The sequence below is a fragment of the Mugil cephalus genome, chromosome 7 (assembly GCF_022458985.1).
Source record: "Mugil cephalus isolate CIBA_MC_2020 chromosome 7, CIBA_Mcephalus_1.1, whole genome shotgun sequence".
NCBI lineage: Eukaryota > Metazoa > Chordata > Actinopteri > Mugiliformes > Mugilidae > Mugil > Mugil cephalus.
In genome coordinates, this window is record NC_061776.1 from 11,696,985 (window position 1) to 11,714,747 (window position 17,763).

General features: G+C 43.8%; 3 protein-coding genes across 4 annotated transcripts in view; 1 reads left to right on the top strand and 2 right to left on the bottom strand.

Moving 5' to 3' along the window:
• Positions 1–3,089, bottom strand: part of LOC125010287 (collectin-12-like) — a 46,760-nt gene extending 43,671 nt beyond the window's left edge. Inside the window, exon 1 of the mRNA XM_047588772.1 lies at positions 2,570–3,089. Within this exon, the coding sequence (XP_047444728.1) occupies positions 2,570–2,576 (7 nt within the window). The 5' untranslated portion in view covers positions 2,577–3,089. The remainder of the gene's footprint in view (positions 1–2,569) is intronic.
• A 3,699-nt stretch (positions 3,090–6,788) lies between these two features.
• On the top strand, positions 6,789–11,210 carry clul1 (clusterin-like 1 (retinal)). 2 transcript variants are annotated; one of them, XM_047589416.1, is made up of 9 exons: positions 6,789–6,945; positions 8,453–8,583; positions 8,677–8,825; positions 8,913–9,083; positions 9,248–9,686; positions 9,790–9,912; positions 10,005–10,219; positions 10,669–10,847; positions 11,005–11,210. In XM_047589416.1, exons 2-9 carry the CDS (start codon positions 8,481–8,483, stop codon positions 11,021–11,023), a joined length of 1,398 nt encoding a protein of 465 aa, XP_047445372.1. In that variant the 5' UTR covers positions 6,789–6,945; positions 8,453–8,480; the 3' UTR covers positions 11,024–11,210. The 2 variants fall into 2 exon arrangements, with proteins under 2 accessions (XP_047445372.1, XP_047445373.1); XM_047589417.1 differs by having other exon boundaries at positions 11,008–11,210.
• Positions 11,211–11,263: 53 nt separating this feature from the next.
• yes1 (YES proto-oncogene 1, Src family tyrosine kinase) overlaps positions 11,264–17,763 on the bottom strand; it is a 29,542-nt gene continuing 23,042 nt past the window's right edge. The window contains exons 9-12 of the mRNA XM_047589415.1: positions 17,055–17,131; positions 16,224–16,377; positions 15,627–15,758; positions 11,264–12,978 (exon numbers count right to left, since the gene is read on the bottom strand). Of these exons, the coding sequence (XP_047445371.1) occupies positions 12,770–12,978; positions 15,627–15,758; positions 16,224–16,377; positions 17,055–17,131 (572 nt within the window). The 3' untranslated portion in view covers positions 11,264–12,769. The remainder of the gene's footprint in view (positions 12,979–15,626; positions 15,759–16,223; positions 16,378–17,054; positions 17,132–17,763) is intronic.

The following is a 17,763-nucleotide window of genomic DNA, read 5'->3' on the forward strand; positions in this document are numbered from 1 at the left end:
GCACTGTTATCCATCTTGTTGTTGTTTGAAATGTCGGTCTGCTGCATTAGACTCCAGTTGTTTATTATATGACGTAATAAGTCAACCAGAATGACCCTGCTGAAAAGACACATATCGCCACCTAGTGTGGAGGAGGAGGATATGTTCCCGTCCGTTATTCGATTTTCTCCATTGCATGTAAACTGGGACAAGGACCACATTCAGAAAGTCGAATTTTGACTCAGATAAGGTCCTTTAAGTAAAGCAACATTGTCATATTATGCCCATCACCCGTGTCCTGACGGCACCTGGGGTTTTGTCTCCTTTTAAGCACCGCTTACGTCTGTGAGAAAATACTTTGCTTTAATGTTTGTTTGTTTTTTCTGTCATCCCCTTTACCAATGAAAATAAAGAAACACAACCTATCCCGAAGATCTCTTATAGTCGAGTCTAAAGCATCTATAGGTGTCTAAAGCAGTGAAAGGACTACCTCTGTTTCATCTGTTGCAAACTGAGAATTATCAAATGCATGATGGGACCCTCTACGTACAGTAGCTCTAGAGAACTGGTCTTGAAACAAATCCCAGTGACCTCTGAGCAAACCCTGTGATGGATGAATAAAGTTAAGAGGTAACAAGAACAATATAAAAACAAACTCTCAATCCCCATCTTACTTGAGGAATGTGCCTTTCCCAATACCCCCCAACAATTTGTTTCCTGTTTATGTATCCAAGCAACATGTTTGTGTCCCATTACAATGCTGATGTTACTGTAAGTGTACTTGGAATCATTCTGGGAAACGGATTTTCAGTTTTAGCCAACGCGCTGGTTTCATAATAGACGTGAAGTCAAAGTGAGAGTAATTAGGAGGATTGTGGATATATATTCATGTGTGCAGTCATAATACTTGGGAAAAAAGCTGAGCACCACAGCAGCAGCAATAGATCTACGACTGATTTAGTGATTGTCCAGTCAAGCATTTTTTTTTTTTTTTTAAGAATTCTTGTGCTTTGACTAAAAAGTAAAAGCATTAAATGACTGCATTGTTACTGTAGGACCTGTTGCAAACTGAAATAAAACCATTTCATGTAGGATGCATATAAAACACAGTTTCAAATGATTATGCGAAAAACGAAATGACAACTGTGAGTTAAGATATTTTGGAGTTGTGAGGCATCAGAGAATGGACATGAGAGTGTACTCTGTTGTTTGGTAACAGGATGTTGTTAGTGCGTCCTATGTGTTGAGGGGAGGGGCCTCTGTGGATCATCCCACAGATACTTGATCAGTTTGGGATCTAGTGAATTTGGAGGACAGAACCTTATGTTGTCCTTCATATTTGTTTGTTTTTTTAGTTGTTCCTAAACCATTTGTGTGTGTGTGTGTGTGTGTGTGTGTCTGCATCAGGCTGCATCCTGCTGGGGGTGGCTGCTGCCCCATTGTTACGGGGGTGGGGGTGCCTGGTCTGGTCTAGGTGGGTGGTACATGTCTATGTAACATCCTCACAAATACCAAGTTCAGATGTTTCCCGGTAGAACACTGAAGTTACTGCTCCTGACAAATCTTTAAACAGAGGTTTTTCCCAGTCATATTCCAATATTATGGTTAAGAGTAAAACTTACTGCAATATAGATTGGGGCTGCTGTTGCGTTGGGCCGAAAAATGTGTTCGTTCCATGTGAAATCCTACCTCTTCTCACTGCAATGACAGGAGCTGTAGGGGGCAGCCAATACAACCCAATAACATCCAGGATTTACTGTATGGGTTTGCTCATAATTGTGCTCACAACTCGGAGCTCTTCTAACACTGACCGCGAGGTGACAGGAGTCGTGCAGTGTTTATCCTTTGCAACGGGAGAGCAGCTTGCTGAACTTTCCAGCCTTTGTTTGCCAGTGAACGTGACGTGCGTAAGCTTAATTTAGTCCAAAAACATCAGGGAACCACATGATGATCCGGGAAAACTAAATATAAACCTTTGTTTGAAACCATAACCTAAACCCCACTGACCACAGTGATTCGTGCACTTTCCTTCAGTTTTATTTCATTTTATGTGTTCATTAGGCAGCAGGTTTTGAGTGCGGGGCGCACGGAGCAACACCACAATAAAGCGTTTCATGCACGAGTTGAGTGTGACTCAGAGCTTCCTTCGGTACCTTTGATTTCTTAAAGCCAAGAAAAACTCCAAACACGAGTCTGCAGGCGCAACATGTGGATTAAACATAAAGTAAAAGAACTACCGATTTTATCACTAAAACGCCACAGTAACTCATCGGGTGATTGCGCTTTGCCTCCGTTTGGAATACTGCTCTTATTGTAGGTTAGTGTTTGATGTGCGGCAGCGGACAGATGCAAAACAATCCAAAACAGAGTGTTTTAATGGAAACCAGATGTCAGACGCGAGTTGTAGCCCACGCATTCCTCCTCCTCTCCTCAAGTCCCAGACTTGAGAGAAAGAGCGCAGAAAAGTGACAAAGAAACATCATGAGGAATGAGCAGAAAATAGATCGCACTGTCATCAATGACGTATGTGCGTATCGGATATTTTCAATTATTATTATTATTTTTTTAAGTGTCTCTTAATTGATCCTACCTTTCATTGTGGTTTACGGAGCACTGACGTTGTAAAGCTGCTGTTTGAAATCACATCCACAGCATCGCAATGGCATTTGCCCGAAAGCTCCCGTTGAGCGCCACAGTTCCTCCTCAGAATCTCAGAGTTGACCCGAATATCCCGTTTCTTGAGAGATGGGTCAGTAAAACCTCCTTCAGCGCAGGTAACTTCGGTGCTGCAGCAAAAAAAAAAAAAAAAAAAAAAAAGTTGTGTGAACTTTGCTGAGGGCAGGACACTGGATGCAAGCAGGAGCTGCAAGAGCAAGAGAAGGAAAAAAAATATATCTTCTTATTTGTCAGGTTGTTTGGAAGGATGCTGAGCTGAGGGTGTATCCTGGTCCAGCTCAGAAGTGAAGTGATGCCCGCAGCAGGGAGAGGACAAACTCAAAAAGAGAAGGAATCCTAACGTGAGAGGAAGTGGTGCGCCCGTAGGACTGCTTGGAGAAACCACGTGCTCCTCACATCTGTGCGCACCGTCTGCACCCCTGCATGCTCAATGTCGCTGTGTGTGTGTGTGTGTGTGTGTGTGCGCGCACAATGTGTTTTTACTACTGCACACAATTACGCTGAATAAGGACTGGTGATCGTATCAGTTAACACCACTTAAACTTGCACAAGTGCACGCATGCGGTCCGCTTACGGATACGTGCGAAGGGTTTGAGGATTCCTCGCGTTTAGACACATGTTGTGACCAAATGTCCCATCTCAGCAACTACCGCAGGTCTGCCTATGTCTTTGCTCCCCACATTCAAGTTCGGTTACTCTGGGTCACAGTGAAGATGAAAACGCACCCCCTTTGCGGATGTAATTTGGATTTTTTTTTTTAAAAGATGCGTAGAGTTGGAACTTATTGTAGAAAATTGGTAGTGAGTGCGTATTGTGATATGACTATTTCGGGCAAACTTTCCTTTGCTTTTGAAATTCATCCAAAATAAGTTTTGTGTTTGAATTAAGACGATGATCATTAAAAAAGAAAAGAAAAGTGAAAAGAAAGAAAAGCAAAATTGTTAAAAAAATTCCCAGAAGTGGATAAACTTTAACTGTGTTAATGTTTAGTTTTGGCCACTTGGGGGCAGCAACATAATTGATATGAATAAGAAGTTGGTCAGACTTGTACTTCCCTTTGTGACAACAATATTAATTTAAAGTCGATTATGGCCACCTGGTGAATATAAGTTATTCGTTTCTTTAACGTTTGTTTTAGTTTCCATCAGCTGTGGAATTAACCACAACAGCAAACTTGCGGGTTGTAAAATGAAAACAAAGAGCTGGAACAAATTTTTCTCATTACCTTTGCCAGTTTGCCAAACTAACTCATCTTCCTAGATGACTGCTTGCTTTTTCACAACCGTGTTTTATGACCGTGAAAACACACCGATCAGGCATAACATTATGACCGATGATATTGCACAGGTCCCCCTTGATTATTTGTTCCTAAACCGTTTTGTGTGTGTGTGTGTGTGTGTGTGTGTGTGTGTGTCAGGCTGCATCCTGCTGGGGATGGCTGCTGCCATGAAGGAGTGTCATTGCTGTGGGGTGGGGGTGTTTGGTCTGGTCTAGGTAGATGGTACATGTATCCACATGAACGAATGCCAGGTCTAAAAGTTTCCCATCAGAACATTGACTGTCAGTGGTCATAATGTTGTGGCTTATCAGTGTATCTGCTACATTTTCCCTTTTTTTTTTTTTTTTTTGACGTTTAATGAGTTATTTACACTGATCCTATTACTTCAAACGACACAGCTTTCAACCGTTCCACCCATTCCACCTCAGCTCCCTGTAAAGCCGTTTATCCTCAGCACCTGTTTATCTCTTCAGTCTGGGACTTTGATCGGTGCCACAAAACTCAGACCACACCATGAGCCTCTTACATGAACCTGCCGTCACACTTCGGAGGAGTTCATAAATCTCTCCAAACAATTTGGAAACACTTGCACGAGAAGTGACAACGCCAGATTAACGACGAACAAATAAAAACCAGGGATCGCTTCCTTAAATTTCCAGTTGTAGGAACTCCTGGAATAACAGCATTCTTGTATTCTTGGAGCTCCCCTTTTCTTTTTTTTTTTTACTGCCGACTGTTTCAAGTGTAGGGCCAACCGTGGGAGAACATGGGAAGAGCGTTTCACCCCGCGGTGTTATAGGGACCAGGTGCTGAATGTGTCAGAGAGGCTGAAGCGCTGCATGTTTCTGATTATTATCCAGCAAGGATTCTGTTTTCTGGGTCACAGCGTGCGAGAAAAAGGGCACACTTCTGAGGGAGATGAGTCAGCAGTGAAGGGACGGGCACGGGGGAGACCTCTGACCTCCCCCGAGTCCCTCACATTTCATCAGGTGAGGAGACGGGAGACGGCTTCCTGCTGAGAGGAATACTTCCTTTACCTAAAAATACTCCAGATTCTTCTTATAGATCTAAAAATAACTGGTGGTCAATTTTATATAAGCGACTTTGGCCGTCACTTGACAGTCAGGACTTAATGTGAATGTATTTAGTGCAGTGTAAAAGGTAAAGAAGATGTATTTCCAACTTAAATTTTAATTTGATCTCTTATAAATAATTGAAGCTAATTCTGACAAATCAAAGATCAACTTCCTGGTAGTGGTAAATAACTACAGCTTCTCAAGTACTGAACTGTACTGAAGTACAATTTTGAGGTACTTGTACTGTGCTTGAGTATTTCCATGTTATGCCACTTTATACTTCACTCCACGTTATTTATTTTACGTCCTTCATTACTTTTGAGATTGAGATTTTACACAAGGTGTGATATAAAACACACTGAAAATACATCACATACATATCAGGGCCACCGATGAGAAAAAAAAAAGAAAATAGGAGGTAGATTATTTTTCATCAAGTCGAAATTTTGAGAAAAAAGTTGAAAGTAGAAAGTAGACCTTCAAACCAGCAGTACCGTATGTGATACTCAGCGGAAGAGTTTTGGGGCTTAATTAATATTTAAAATTTAAAATTGAAGTGCAATTATTTTTTCAGATATACTGCTGATATATTATACTGGACTGTTGCATGTAAACAGCGGTGTGGATATTGTCACTCACGCCATAGAGTCCTGATGCTCGTCTTTTCTTTTTTTCAACTTTTTTCTCAAAGTACATGATGAAAAAAAAATCTACCTCCTCTAAGTTTTAATTTTTCTCATGGGTGGCCCTAATACTGTACCTTATAAAGGCTTGTTAATGTGTAAGCGAGGTCTTCATCTACCAGACAGTACATTTTTTCCCCTCCTCTGGAAACATTCCTATAAATACCAGGCTCTCCTCTCTTATCCATCACATGCTGTAGCCTCAGTTTCATCCTCGGTTTTTGTGTCTGTGTATGAAACTGCAAAAAGTAAAAAACAAACAAACAAAACAACTTTCTCTGCCTGCAGCAGCTACAACGTTAACCTGCTGCTTCACTATTAATCCATTTATCCAGTTAGGTCCAATTTACCAAACCAGTACTTTTAGTTTAGCGCGTCACTCAAGTAAAGGATGCGATTACTTCATGAACCGCTTCAAATGCCAGAAACATAGCCATTAAAAAGAAGAAGAAAAAAAAGAAAGAAACATCATTGAGACTGAAAGGAGCTGCTGTAGTTTCAAATTTAAACACTGAACTAAGAACATTTTGTCTATTTGTGTGTGTGTGTTCTTGTACAGGCATCTTCCTGAGGACCAGGTACAGTTAATCGCAGTGAGGATGTTTGTGCAAAGTGAGGACATTTTGGCTGGTCCTCACTTCTTTACAAGGTTGTTTCAGTGTTAAGAGTCGGTTTTAGTGTAAATGTGAACAGGTTATTGTTGTGGGTTGGGTGGAGATTTAGTGGAGATGGTTGGGGTTGGGGCCTGGGGAAGGCATTATGTCACTGATAGTCCTCACAAAGACAGCTATAGAAACGTGTGTGTGTGTTAAAAACTGGTTGCAGAACATAAAGAGAGGTTTTGTCAAATTTAATATATTTCTTAATATAATTTAATGAAATGGATAATTAGAAATTATTATGTTTTGCTGTACCTCAAATAAAATTACACGACAGACTCATGCCCCTCCTCTAGCCTTTCTCCTCCTCAGCCTAACAATTATATATCATGTTATTAAAGCCTAATTTGAATAACTAATCAATTGGTCTAATAGTCAACAGTGTTTTTGACATGAATCAGCAGTCTCTCCTGCAGAACACTCCTCCAGCGTGACGAACGCAGGATTAATGGGCATCAACATCAACCAAAGTCAGTAAGAGGATAAAGCTCAAGTGGAAAGAGCACAAATAGACGTGGTCAAGAGCACCTGCCGTCCACACGGAGCATTTCATTTGTTTGTGTCTGCAGAGAAGCAGCTTCTGTCGTCTGCCGGTGAGTTTACTCTGCTGTGAAGGTTCTCGTCACCTTGTGTTAATGACAGTGTGGTACTGTATGCAACTTCTGCTGAGTCTTATAGTCGGTTGATGAACACGTTTTAATAATCAGAGCATAATACGTCACAGTGGCACAGGAGCAGCAGCTCTAATTGTTTAACCATCACTTCTTATTACTAATAATTAAACACGTATGTTGCATTGTTGATTAAAATTAGACATTTCATCAACAGGATAAAATAGGGCATTCATTCTTTTAGCAGTGGCTTAAACCAATAATGTATCAATTTGAGTTTACTGTAAATCCCTGCTGGATGCCAAATTGTGTAACTCCTCTCATGGCTGAATCGGGGCAGACCAGCACGTTAGCAGTTAGGAAAGCAGTTTTTTGTGTGTTTGTATATTTTTGTGACTTGATGGAGCCCGGCCTCGGGGCACAGCAGATGATCTGAGACGTAAACACGGACTCGCCACGTCGCCCTCTGCTGAGATGGAGTTTAGGTTTGGTGCTCACATGTCGACTGCTGACACATCGATGGCACGGATTACAGCGAAAACAAAAACTCAGCTTGAATGATTGTAATCAAACAACAAGACAGGACCTGGCTTTGTTTAAACACAGAACTCATCACTTGTCTTGAGCAGGAACCTGACTTGGACAAAAGAGACTTCCGGTCACTAGCATAGGAACCCCGGTTTCTAATTTCAGAAGATGACATTTGCATAACTGCATCAGGGATTACGCCTACAACCTAGACGTGATTTTCGACTTAGAACAGTCTTGATTTGTCCGACGTCAGAACTTTGTAGACGCTTCAAGTTTTTATGCACTTGAATGCATCTGCACGCATTCATCTCATCACACTTGGACCAGCGCCGCTCCCCATGTTTAGGCTTCAGCATGTGAACCATGTCATCACCCTCAACGTACCGGGATTCGCTTTGATTTGAAACTTTTGCTAACTACTTTAAAAGCTTTGCTCCTTCCTGCGTCATAAATCTACTCAAGCCCAATGAGCCTTACTTCCCTCCTACTGTGTTCCAAACTATTTACCTGAAGGACCTTCTTTTAAATCACGCTTCCAAACTTACCTTAACTTTTATTTTAGTTCAGTTTTTTTTTTTTTCATGATCTCACTTAGTTTTGCTGTGGGGAATGTGTTGTACAACCAACTAAATCTGGACAGTTCTATCCCACCTATGAAGAACAGATGATAGCAGGACTGGAGGTCCAGATAGGTGAGCAACACCACCTAGTGGCAGGCCGGCACATAACCATGCATGGTGCTGATGTTCAAGCTCAAGCTCAAGCTCAAATCCTATTACCTTTCTGGGTCAGACTAAATTAAACCTGTTGTTCTTTTTTAAACTGGAACATGTGTTTATGCATGCATGTGTACACACAGAGTTGTGTATGCAAGCTGTTAATCTGCGAGCGTGTTGCCAAGCGTCGAGTCTGCACTTTCACGCAAAACCTCTGTTCACGCACGTGTTCCGTCTTTTAGATTTCAAAAACTGTGACTGAACCCGAGAATGAAGCTCCTGCTTGGTTTGACACTTCTGGCGGCGACGCTGAGCGTCTTCAACTCCGCTCCGGCCGATGAGTCCAAGGCCGTCTCCGATGACACCTTAAAACGTGAGTCGGCAGAGCAGGATCGCTTCCAGCACTCCAGAGGGGCTTGTTCAGTCCATTCTAGATATTTTGATGCGTACCTACTCTCTCCCCCAGAGTTGTCCGTGGATGGCGAGAGGCTCGTGGATAAGGAGGTGAGGAGAGCTCTGTACGGGGTGAAGCAGATGAAGGAGGTGCTGTGGAGGAACGGGCAGAAGCACGAACACCTCATGAAGTCGCTGAGACACAGCAGCGACAAGAAGAAAGTAAGGTTCACTTTCCTGAGCAAGAAAAAAAAAGAAAAGCTTCAGCTGATGATGAAAATATCCAAGTGGTTTCATTTCCACCACTAGGGAGCAGAACAGCTGGCTAAGGAGGTGACGGAGAAGCTGGAGGAGGCGGAGGAGCAGTGCAAAGACTCCCTGCAGTCTGAGTGGGAGGAGTGCAGACCCTGTCTGGAGGACGCGTGTAAAAGCTTCTATACCTCCACCTGCCGCAGGGGCTTTGCTACTTTCCACACTAAGGTATGAAAAATGCAGCTGCTCCTCTTCTAACCTTCAAACTCCATCCTCCTACAGGGGATACAGAAATAAAAATGCACGTTTGTCGGCTGAAATCTCACCTTGTGTTCTGCATTGCCTCAAATCGCAGCTAAGTAAATGCACTTTTTATGAATTCTGTTTTGAAGGTGGAAACCTTTTTCCAAAGAGTCTCTAGGCGCTTCGGCCGCCGCGAGCCCCGCACGGAGGCCGGGGACATCCTGGTGAACCAGGGCCCGGACACCACGGACTCCGAGGTCACCCGCGTCGAGGACTCCTTCAACCGCCTGGTCAGCAGAGTGGGGACGCTGGTGAACCGCAGCATCACCCTGGCGTCCAGCGTGAGCGGCAGGCTCGACAAAGTCCTCCAGACAGCCTTGCTGAACGGCTCCGACGTCCCGGTAGAGGAAGCCACCTCGGATCCCTTCTACCCCGGCCGGGACTCGGGCTTCCTGCAGGGCGTGGGGCTGGAGGAGGTGCTGGAGTCCTTCTTCGATTTTGGCAAGAGCGTGGTGGAGGAGTTCGGAGCCGTGGTGACTCAGGCGTTGGACGACGTCCACGAGGCAGTGGAGGAGGAGAAGAAAGGCGGTGAGGGGATCGATGGAGCTGCCGTGGCTCAGTCTAGGCGAAATGAAAGTGTGCATCAGGTGTAACAATGATCGTCTAAACTCTATGTTTCCATTTGCTGTAGGAAAGAAAAGTTTCCCTCGTTTCCTGCAGAACATGAAATTGTGCCGAGACCTTCGCAGACAGACATCAGAGTGCTGGCAACTGCAAAACCAGTGCGAGGCCTGTCAGGGAGCTCTGCTCTCAGGTGAAGCACCAACTTTGCAGCTTGTGTTTATTCCAGTGCCATAATTAAAATAAAAATAAAAGTGGAGCTCATCTTCTTTCTCGTCTCCACAGAGTGTCCCAGCGTCCGGGATCTGCACGTGGAGCTGGACCAAGTGTCTCAGCTGCTGGACGTTTCCAGAGAGCAGTATGAAGAGATCTTGTCCATCGTCCAACAGCACACCGACGAAACGGTCAACTGGCTCAGCAACATGGCGGCCGAGTTCAGCTGGGTTGGTCAGGCCGCGAGCAACGGAAGCACTCCCCAAAATATCTTCCGCATCACCATGGTGAGCAGGGACACATAAAACTAAAAGTGCTTAAAGCATCACTTTCGGATAACTAATAGAAAATCTTTTAAAATGCCACATAAATGAGTGCATGTGGATGCTACTTAGTCATGTAGCACCCACCTAGACCAGACCAGACACCCCCACTACCCCATAGCAATGACATCCCTTAACGGCAGCAGCCTTACACAGGCACACACAAAAAATGGTTTCGGAACAACTAAATATAAAGCATGAAAAACCAGCACAAGGTGTTGACCTGGCCTCCAAATTCACCAGATCCCAAACTGACCAAGTATCTGTGGGATGATCCACAGGACCCACAGACCCCCCCTCACTAACAACACCCTGAAACCAGACACAACCGGACACCCTCACAGGGGAGACATACACAATATTAGGAAAGTGGTCACAAAGTTCTGAGTTCATAATCATGACTTCCCCTCCAGGTGGCGCCAGAGAGCCACAGCGAGCAGAACATGTCTGTGACCGACACCAAGGTGGAGGTGAACATCCTGAACTCCCCCCCACTCATCCTCACCGTTCCCGGGGAGCTGGACCTGCAGGACGACGCCTTCATCCAGTACGTGACGCAGGAGGCTCTGGACAAGTACAAGGAGATGGTCAGGTGAGACCATACATTTAGTTTGTCATTTTCCAGATTCCTTTAAAGAGAAGAAGGACGTTGTGATCAGACATGAGGCTTCAGGCAAAAACAATGCTCTCAGACTTTTCAGAAACCTTTCATGTGTAAATGACTCAAATAATGTTTCTTTCTCTGTTAGCAGGTTTGAGGAGAAGTAAAACTTCTGAAGCGTCTTTTCATGCAGAACTTTAACTGTGGGCAGAATTAGATCGTGTTTGTGAAGTAGGCAGAATCATCTTGCTGAAACATAATAAATCAGTGCACTTAAATGAACGTAAAAAGGAAGTAAATGTACCACGTACCTGTCGTCAACCAATGGCAGTAAATAAAAACTTGTGTCATGTGTCTCTGAGTCTTCCTGGTTTTGTCGATCGAGCGTCAAGAACGTGAGCGTTAAATGACAGCTTTGGGAAAAACTTTTATTTTTTTTGTCTGTACAAAAATCATATTAGTTACCATTCTCATTAATTTCATTATTCACGTCTCCACTAGCTTTTTTTTCTCCCTCTCTTCGAGGAACGATCACACATTTGTGAGTGAAGTGGAGCACGGAAAGAAATACAAAACAAAAAAAAAGAAAAAAAGAAAAGTTCACATCTTTGTGGCATCTTTCGTACTGAATCGTCTGAAATTTCCCACACCTGCACACACCTGAACAGAACGTACCTTTAAGAAGTGAATATTTTAATACCTATAAAAGCCTAAGGTGTTGGTTTAGTTTGTCTGGTCCTAGTTAACCCACCCGAGAAGAGATCCACCCTTTCTGGAAATAAGAAAATGAAAACTGGATGAGTTGTAGCTTCGGGTAAAACGTTCCCGTCCTGAAGACACGAGTGAGGAAGGTTTGTGCGATTTAACCGAGAAGAAATTAAAACATCTTAACAGCACCTAAGCGACGGGACGACGCGCCCACTGCATCATTGAGCTGTGTGGATGTGCGCCACAGAAAGACAAACACATTTAAATGGCCAATTTTCCCCAAACAGAAATGAACTCGATTAAAATTTCACAGCTGAAATTTTTAAAACATTTATAAAATGTTAATCAGAAAAAAAAAACATAAAACAGTCGCACATGTGAATCGGGAAAATACCTCTTTGTGATTTCAAGTCCCAGATTAAATGAAAGAAAACTAATAGTAATATGCCTTTCAAGTGACTGTGTTAAAAAAAAAGAATCATACAAACCGCCTCTCAATCGTCCACCTCGTCAAACCTGCTAAAATACATTTTCTTTAAATATGTACATCTGCTTTGATCTCTCAGTACATTCGTTCATCCTTTTTTTTTTCTTCCTCCAACCGACTTCCCTTCGCAACTCGCAATCAAAGCTCAACAGTCGCAGCACATACTTGACATTTCAAACCACAGTTATCGGTCACTTTTTAAAAACAAACAACCTTACACGTTCAAACCAAACTCATGTACATATAAAAAAAGATCTGGACTCTAATATTAAAGACTCAAGTTGTAAAATAAAAATAAAAAGTAGGGAATTGGAGAAGAGAGGGAGCATTTATAATTAAAAAACTAAAAAAAAACAAAAAGAAGAAGAGGAAAAGCTGTGCGTCCGCGAGTTAATCTGAAACCTTTTTGATCACAGTGTTGTGGCCAGCCCGTGTGGATTATTCTGATTAGCAGAGTTCCCGGAGCTTAACGTACCGGCACCGATCTGCACGCTCGGGGCGCTTTCCCCCCCAAAACTTTTGGTCCTCAGGGGACGAGCTTCAGTTTTCAGGTATGTCAGGCCGGTGTCATTGTGAGCTAGTTCGTTAAAAAAAAAAAAGAAAAACAAAAAAGGATCCAAAGCCTCCGCAACCATCGACTCCTTCCACGCTCCTCTGTTGTTTTTGATCTCCGCTCGTGCAGCTCGGCGTGCCAGAGTTCGCTCCGTTACCGTCCGGACTAAAGGTTGTCTCCCGGCTGGTATTGCGGCTCTGTGGCCGTGAAGTAGTCTTCTAAAAAGGACTGGATGTACTCAAAGGTCGGCCTCTCGTCCGCCTCCTTCTTCCAGCAGTGCCTCATCAGCTCGTGGAGGGACTCGGGGCAGCCCTGGGGGCAGGGCATGCGGTAACCTCGTTCCACCTGCTCGAGGACCTCTCTGTTCACCATACCTGAGAAAATACAGACAAACGTGGAGAGGATTTATATAGCGCAGTTAAAGAAAGCGCTTTAAAGCCGCACGAACATTGTTCAGACGGTTTCTCTGAACTGGGAACGTCTGATCTCATTTGAGGCCTTTCGCTCTGTTCTAAAAGACAGACAACGGGGAATCCATTCAGCAGCGTCTGTGTTTCTGAGACACTACAGTGGGATAGGGTAAAAGTTTTAACTAACAGATATTACCATGAAACTTCTCCAGTCGATTAATTACATAATACAATATTTTTTTAAATTATAAGTTTTCTGTGAATTTATATTTAAATATGCAAAAGAGGAGTTATCCACTTAAATATGCACTAATTTACACAAAAAAAAAATGTTTTTAGGAGTAAAATGTTACATAAATCTGAGGATGGATGATATATGAAAAATCCCCTCTGTAAATACCCGCAGAATGTAGTTAGGGAGAAAAAGTAGCAGAAAAACTAATTTTAAGAAGACGACCTTTAAAGTTTTACATTGAAACATCATGGATGTTTCTCTTGGAAACCACTATGTAACAAAACCACATCTACTTAAATTCTTTAAAACTGATCACATAATCATATTAAAGTATATAATATCATAATATCCAAATATCAGATTCAATTTTCAATAAGTTAATTCAAGCGTGAAACATGAACGATGAGTCATTGCTGTTCGTCTCCTTTCACCAAAGACAGTTTACGGCCGGATGAACTCAGATGAGTCTGACTTCCCCTCTCCTCTCCTTCATGTGTCTTTTCTTTGACTTTTCTTACTAATTTGAGCTGTAGTTTTCTTCTTAGAGAAGACGTCACTGCATGTTTGAATGTCCCCCTCTCTGATAAACACAGACCGGCAGAACGTCCGGTCACGTGACGCTTTTGAACCAACCACGTTGTCAGAAATCGACACTTAACTATGAGAGTTGGAGTTTAGCTTCAGATCGGCCTTTCTACTTTCACAATTCAGTTCAAAGTAAATTAGAGGTACAACACAGGCCAGGTCCTGATCTGACTGGGTCTTTTTTATCTGGTTAGCCTCCTGAGAACCTGTGTCCTCATATGGGGACATTAGGTTTTAGTTTCGTGATAGCTCATTCTCCTTCATTTAGACCCATTGTCCTAATAAGTGGACCTCTTTATTTGCCATTTAGAGGAATCAAAGGGTCAATACACTAGTCTGTGTTCACCTTATTTTATTTTTACGGTTGAAACTTGTCTATTTATGCTTATTGACGTCTCCAGTTTGATACACCATGCAAATTTAACAAATTCTATCACCAGTAACAAGCTACAGCGTCGCTAATTAGCAAGTACCCGTTTGAGGACGTTTGGATTAAACACTCTGCTCAAAGATGATGTTTAGTTTTTGTAATTCTCAACGCAGGGGTCTCAGGAGGTTAAATAAAGGTGAAATAAAAAACACATTTTGATCAACTAAACTAGACGTGCCGGCGTTTAAACAGAGCCTGTCTGACATAAACCCTCAATTTTCATAAGAGGCGCGGATTTTAAAACACAAAGCAGACAGCGGTGCTCCATCCTCAGGCCTCTTCCTGCTCCGCGGATCCCTTCCAGAGACAGGAAGACAGCGAGCCTGAACCCTGTGACACGCCGCAGAAAAGGCTCCATGGGGAGCTCCACTGCAGCTAAAAGAGGTTATGACACAGAGTCACTGGTATGATTGCGACCGCATCCTTCAACCCCCCCTCCCCTCCCTCCCTCTCTCCCTCCCCGCCGTCTCACTGTGGGAGAGTGGGGATCAGATTATCTCATACCCTGAGAGAGGAAAAGGCCGAGAACAACTGCTGAGGCCCGGATATGGTGGCAGCGGTATGTCGGATGCTGAGGTGTTAGCATGATTAATGTCTTACACCTGAAAGCCTACGCTCTAATAATATATATATATATATATATATATATATATATATATATATATATATAAAAGTCTGTCACATATCCAAGTGTGTGCAGATATCTAAATATAGTGGAGCTAAAACAGAAGAGGCTTGGTATACCGACCTGCGAATGTCCCTACGCTGTCATGCAACATATTAAGACAAGGGCCGAAACAGAGACGCAAACGACCACACTAGAGTTTTGAGAAGGGACTCGAGTCCCCCCTACCCCCCACCCCCCTCCAGAATCTGCAGCTCTGGGGTGAATTAATTAGAAAGACGCACTGAAACCATGAAAGGCCACAGGAGCCAGATGGCCCTCTAAGAGAGACGGCGGTTAAGAGTCCCATATGGCACGCTCTGTAACCGGTGCCAGTCAAACAGTGTTAACGGTGCACGCCGGCTCTGCCAGTACCGCTCTGACACAGCAGGGGGCAGTGAGGAGGCGGCAGACGGTGAGCGGTGAGCAGGGAGCTGTGCAGAGGGGTGCTTTCCCATGCGCTGATAAATCACTAGGCACCTGCGTTGACTCACAACGCCTACACACGTTTCTATTCTGATCTGCACATGTGTGAAGTTTAAAAAAAAAAAAAAAAAGCTGGGCTGATGAACCACTTCATTCATGTTTATCATCAAGATGACGAGCCGCTTAAGGCTAAACAAACAGGCAAAGGTGAAGCTGAGACGTGTATAATATTTTTTGATGATTTGATATTCGATGGCGTGTGTTCTCCTTACCGGGATACGGGACTCTGCCCTTGGTCACCAGCTCAGTCAGTAGTATACCAAACGACCACACGTCTGATTTGATAGTAAAGCGGCCGAATAACGCAGCTTCGGGCGCTGTCCACTTGATGGGAAATTTAGCACCTGGGAAACAGAGAGTAAAATTTGTGAAAAGGGGGGAAGAGGATCTATTATTTCTACATGATCACTTACTTCTAATCTGTTAAATTAACACTGTAATCAGGTTAAAATGCAGGAAAAGGGTTAAAACTAAACCAAAGTAACAGAGTGTATGATGAGAGGGTGTGAACCTCAAGTCGTGTAAGGATCAACTGTAACAAAATCTCATAATCTCTGGTTAATCTGTTGCTTATTTGTATTTATCTGTATTTAGTCGTCTAAAAAAGTGTGCGAAGACGCTCTGCTGACGATCACCTGAGAAGTAACGAGCGAGAGGTCGTTTCCTTAAGAGCTACTGTACGCTGAAGGTTTAGCCTGTGTGCCAAAGGTTCAGAGTGAATGAGTTCTATTTATAACCTGCACGTCCTCGCAAACGCAGACAAGACGCAAACACAAACACACCAGCTGCTCCCCGTCCCAAACACACACCTTGTCTGGCCGTGTACTCGTTGTCCTCGATGAGCCGGGCCAGGCCAAAGTCGGCGATCTTACACACCAGGTTGTCAGCCACCAGGATGTTGGCAGCTCTCAGGTCCCTGTGGATGTAGTTCATCCTCTCGATGAAGGCCATGCCGTCTGCGATCTGGGTCAAGAAAGAAAACATTTAATTGACACTTTATAAAAGAATAAAACTTTACTGATCTTAAGGCTTGAGCCACAGAGGGAGGAAAAATAAGGGGAATATCCGCGTCTGTGGCGATGAATCGGACTCATCGTGAACCCGATTGTCAAACACCACCCCCCAAACTCTTAACGTCTACTCCCTCTGAGGCGTCTCCGAGTTTCAGCCGGTGTCAGATCGATTCTCAAACATTCGGCTGAGTGGGGAGAAGAGGGAGGAGAGGGAGGAGAGGGAGCCCGCGAGCGTGGAGAGGCGAATTAAGAGCAGATCACACTCTGCGACTGCACCAGCGAGCTTAAGTGGGCCTCCGGTGAGCGGCGTTTAAGTGCTACAGGCAGTTAAGTGGCGGGGAACGAGGGGAGGCACACACAAGGTGAGGAGGAGGAGGAGGAGGACGAGGGGGGGGGCAGATATTAAATAAATATGGCAGCCACATGGAGAACAAACAGAGACGCTTATTTCCAGGTCTCGGATATTTGACTCCCACGCACCAGCACGCATAGCTGGAAAGTCGCCTATACTGCAGCGCTGCACACGCATGATAACAACCTCCCTCACAGTCGGAGCAGCAGCTCAGCTGGGCCGGTGAGAGGCACAGTGGGAGCTGCAGCTCCGGAGCGAGCCCGTTTTGATCCTACCTGTGAGGCCATGTCCACCAGCTGGGGCAGCTTCAGATACTTCCCATCTCCCTCCTTCAGAAAGTCCAACAAGCTCCCTGACAGAGAAGACGAGCACAGTCAATACAAATGTCTGCGCAGTGATTGAACACAACACAACAAATAAAAAGGCCAGAAAAAAAAACACAAAAACACTTTGCTTTAAGACGTTCTTCCATCTTTTATGTTCTAAAAGTTACAATCAGTCCAAAGTTTGTGCTAAATTTCATCTTCTTAGTATACACAGATCAGGCAAAACATTATGACCACCTTCCTAATATTGTGTAGGTTTCCTTTGTGCCTACAAATGGACATGGGTCTTCTGAGGGTGCTACGTGCCAGTCCAAAAGTTTCCCAGCAGAACATTGAATTGTCACAAGACGATCAATTTTACTGACGTCAGCCTTCAGTGATTTCTTCTTTTAATGACCTGATTGGTGTGTAAACAGGTTTCTTCTCATGCATAAATATTTTATCAAAAATGCATCGAGGGTGACGCGTTTACGCTCCAACGGTTCCATTAAAACTTCCGCATTTGCGGTAACTCTGTTTGAAAGACCTTTCAGATTCATCACCTCGAAGTTCCTCAAACTTATCGCAACCGCAAATTAATTTAGTGTTTTCAAAGGTTGTTAAACCGCCGAGAATACGGCGCGGTGGGAATACGTCGGCAAAAGAGTGATGATCAACA

Excerpts from the sequence above, each read along its gene's own strand:
- clul1 (XM_047589416.1), top strand. The coding sequence starts at position 8,481 with ATGAAGCTCCTGCTTGGTTTGACACTTCTGGCGGCGACGCTGAGCGTC. Across the intron at positions 9,084-9,247 it reads TTGCTACTTTCCACACTAAG|GTGGAAACCTTTTTCCAAAG; the intron begins GTATGAAAAATG and ends TCTGTTTTGAAG. Across the intron at positions 9,913-10,004 it reads TCAGGGAGCTCTGCTCTCAG|AGTGTCCCAGCGTCCGGGAT; the intron begins GTGAAGCACCAA and ends TCGTCTCCACAG.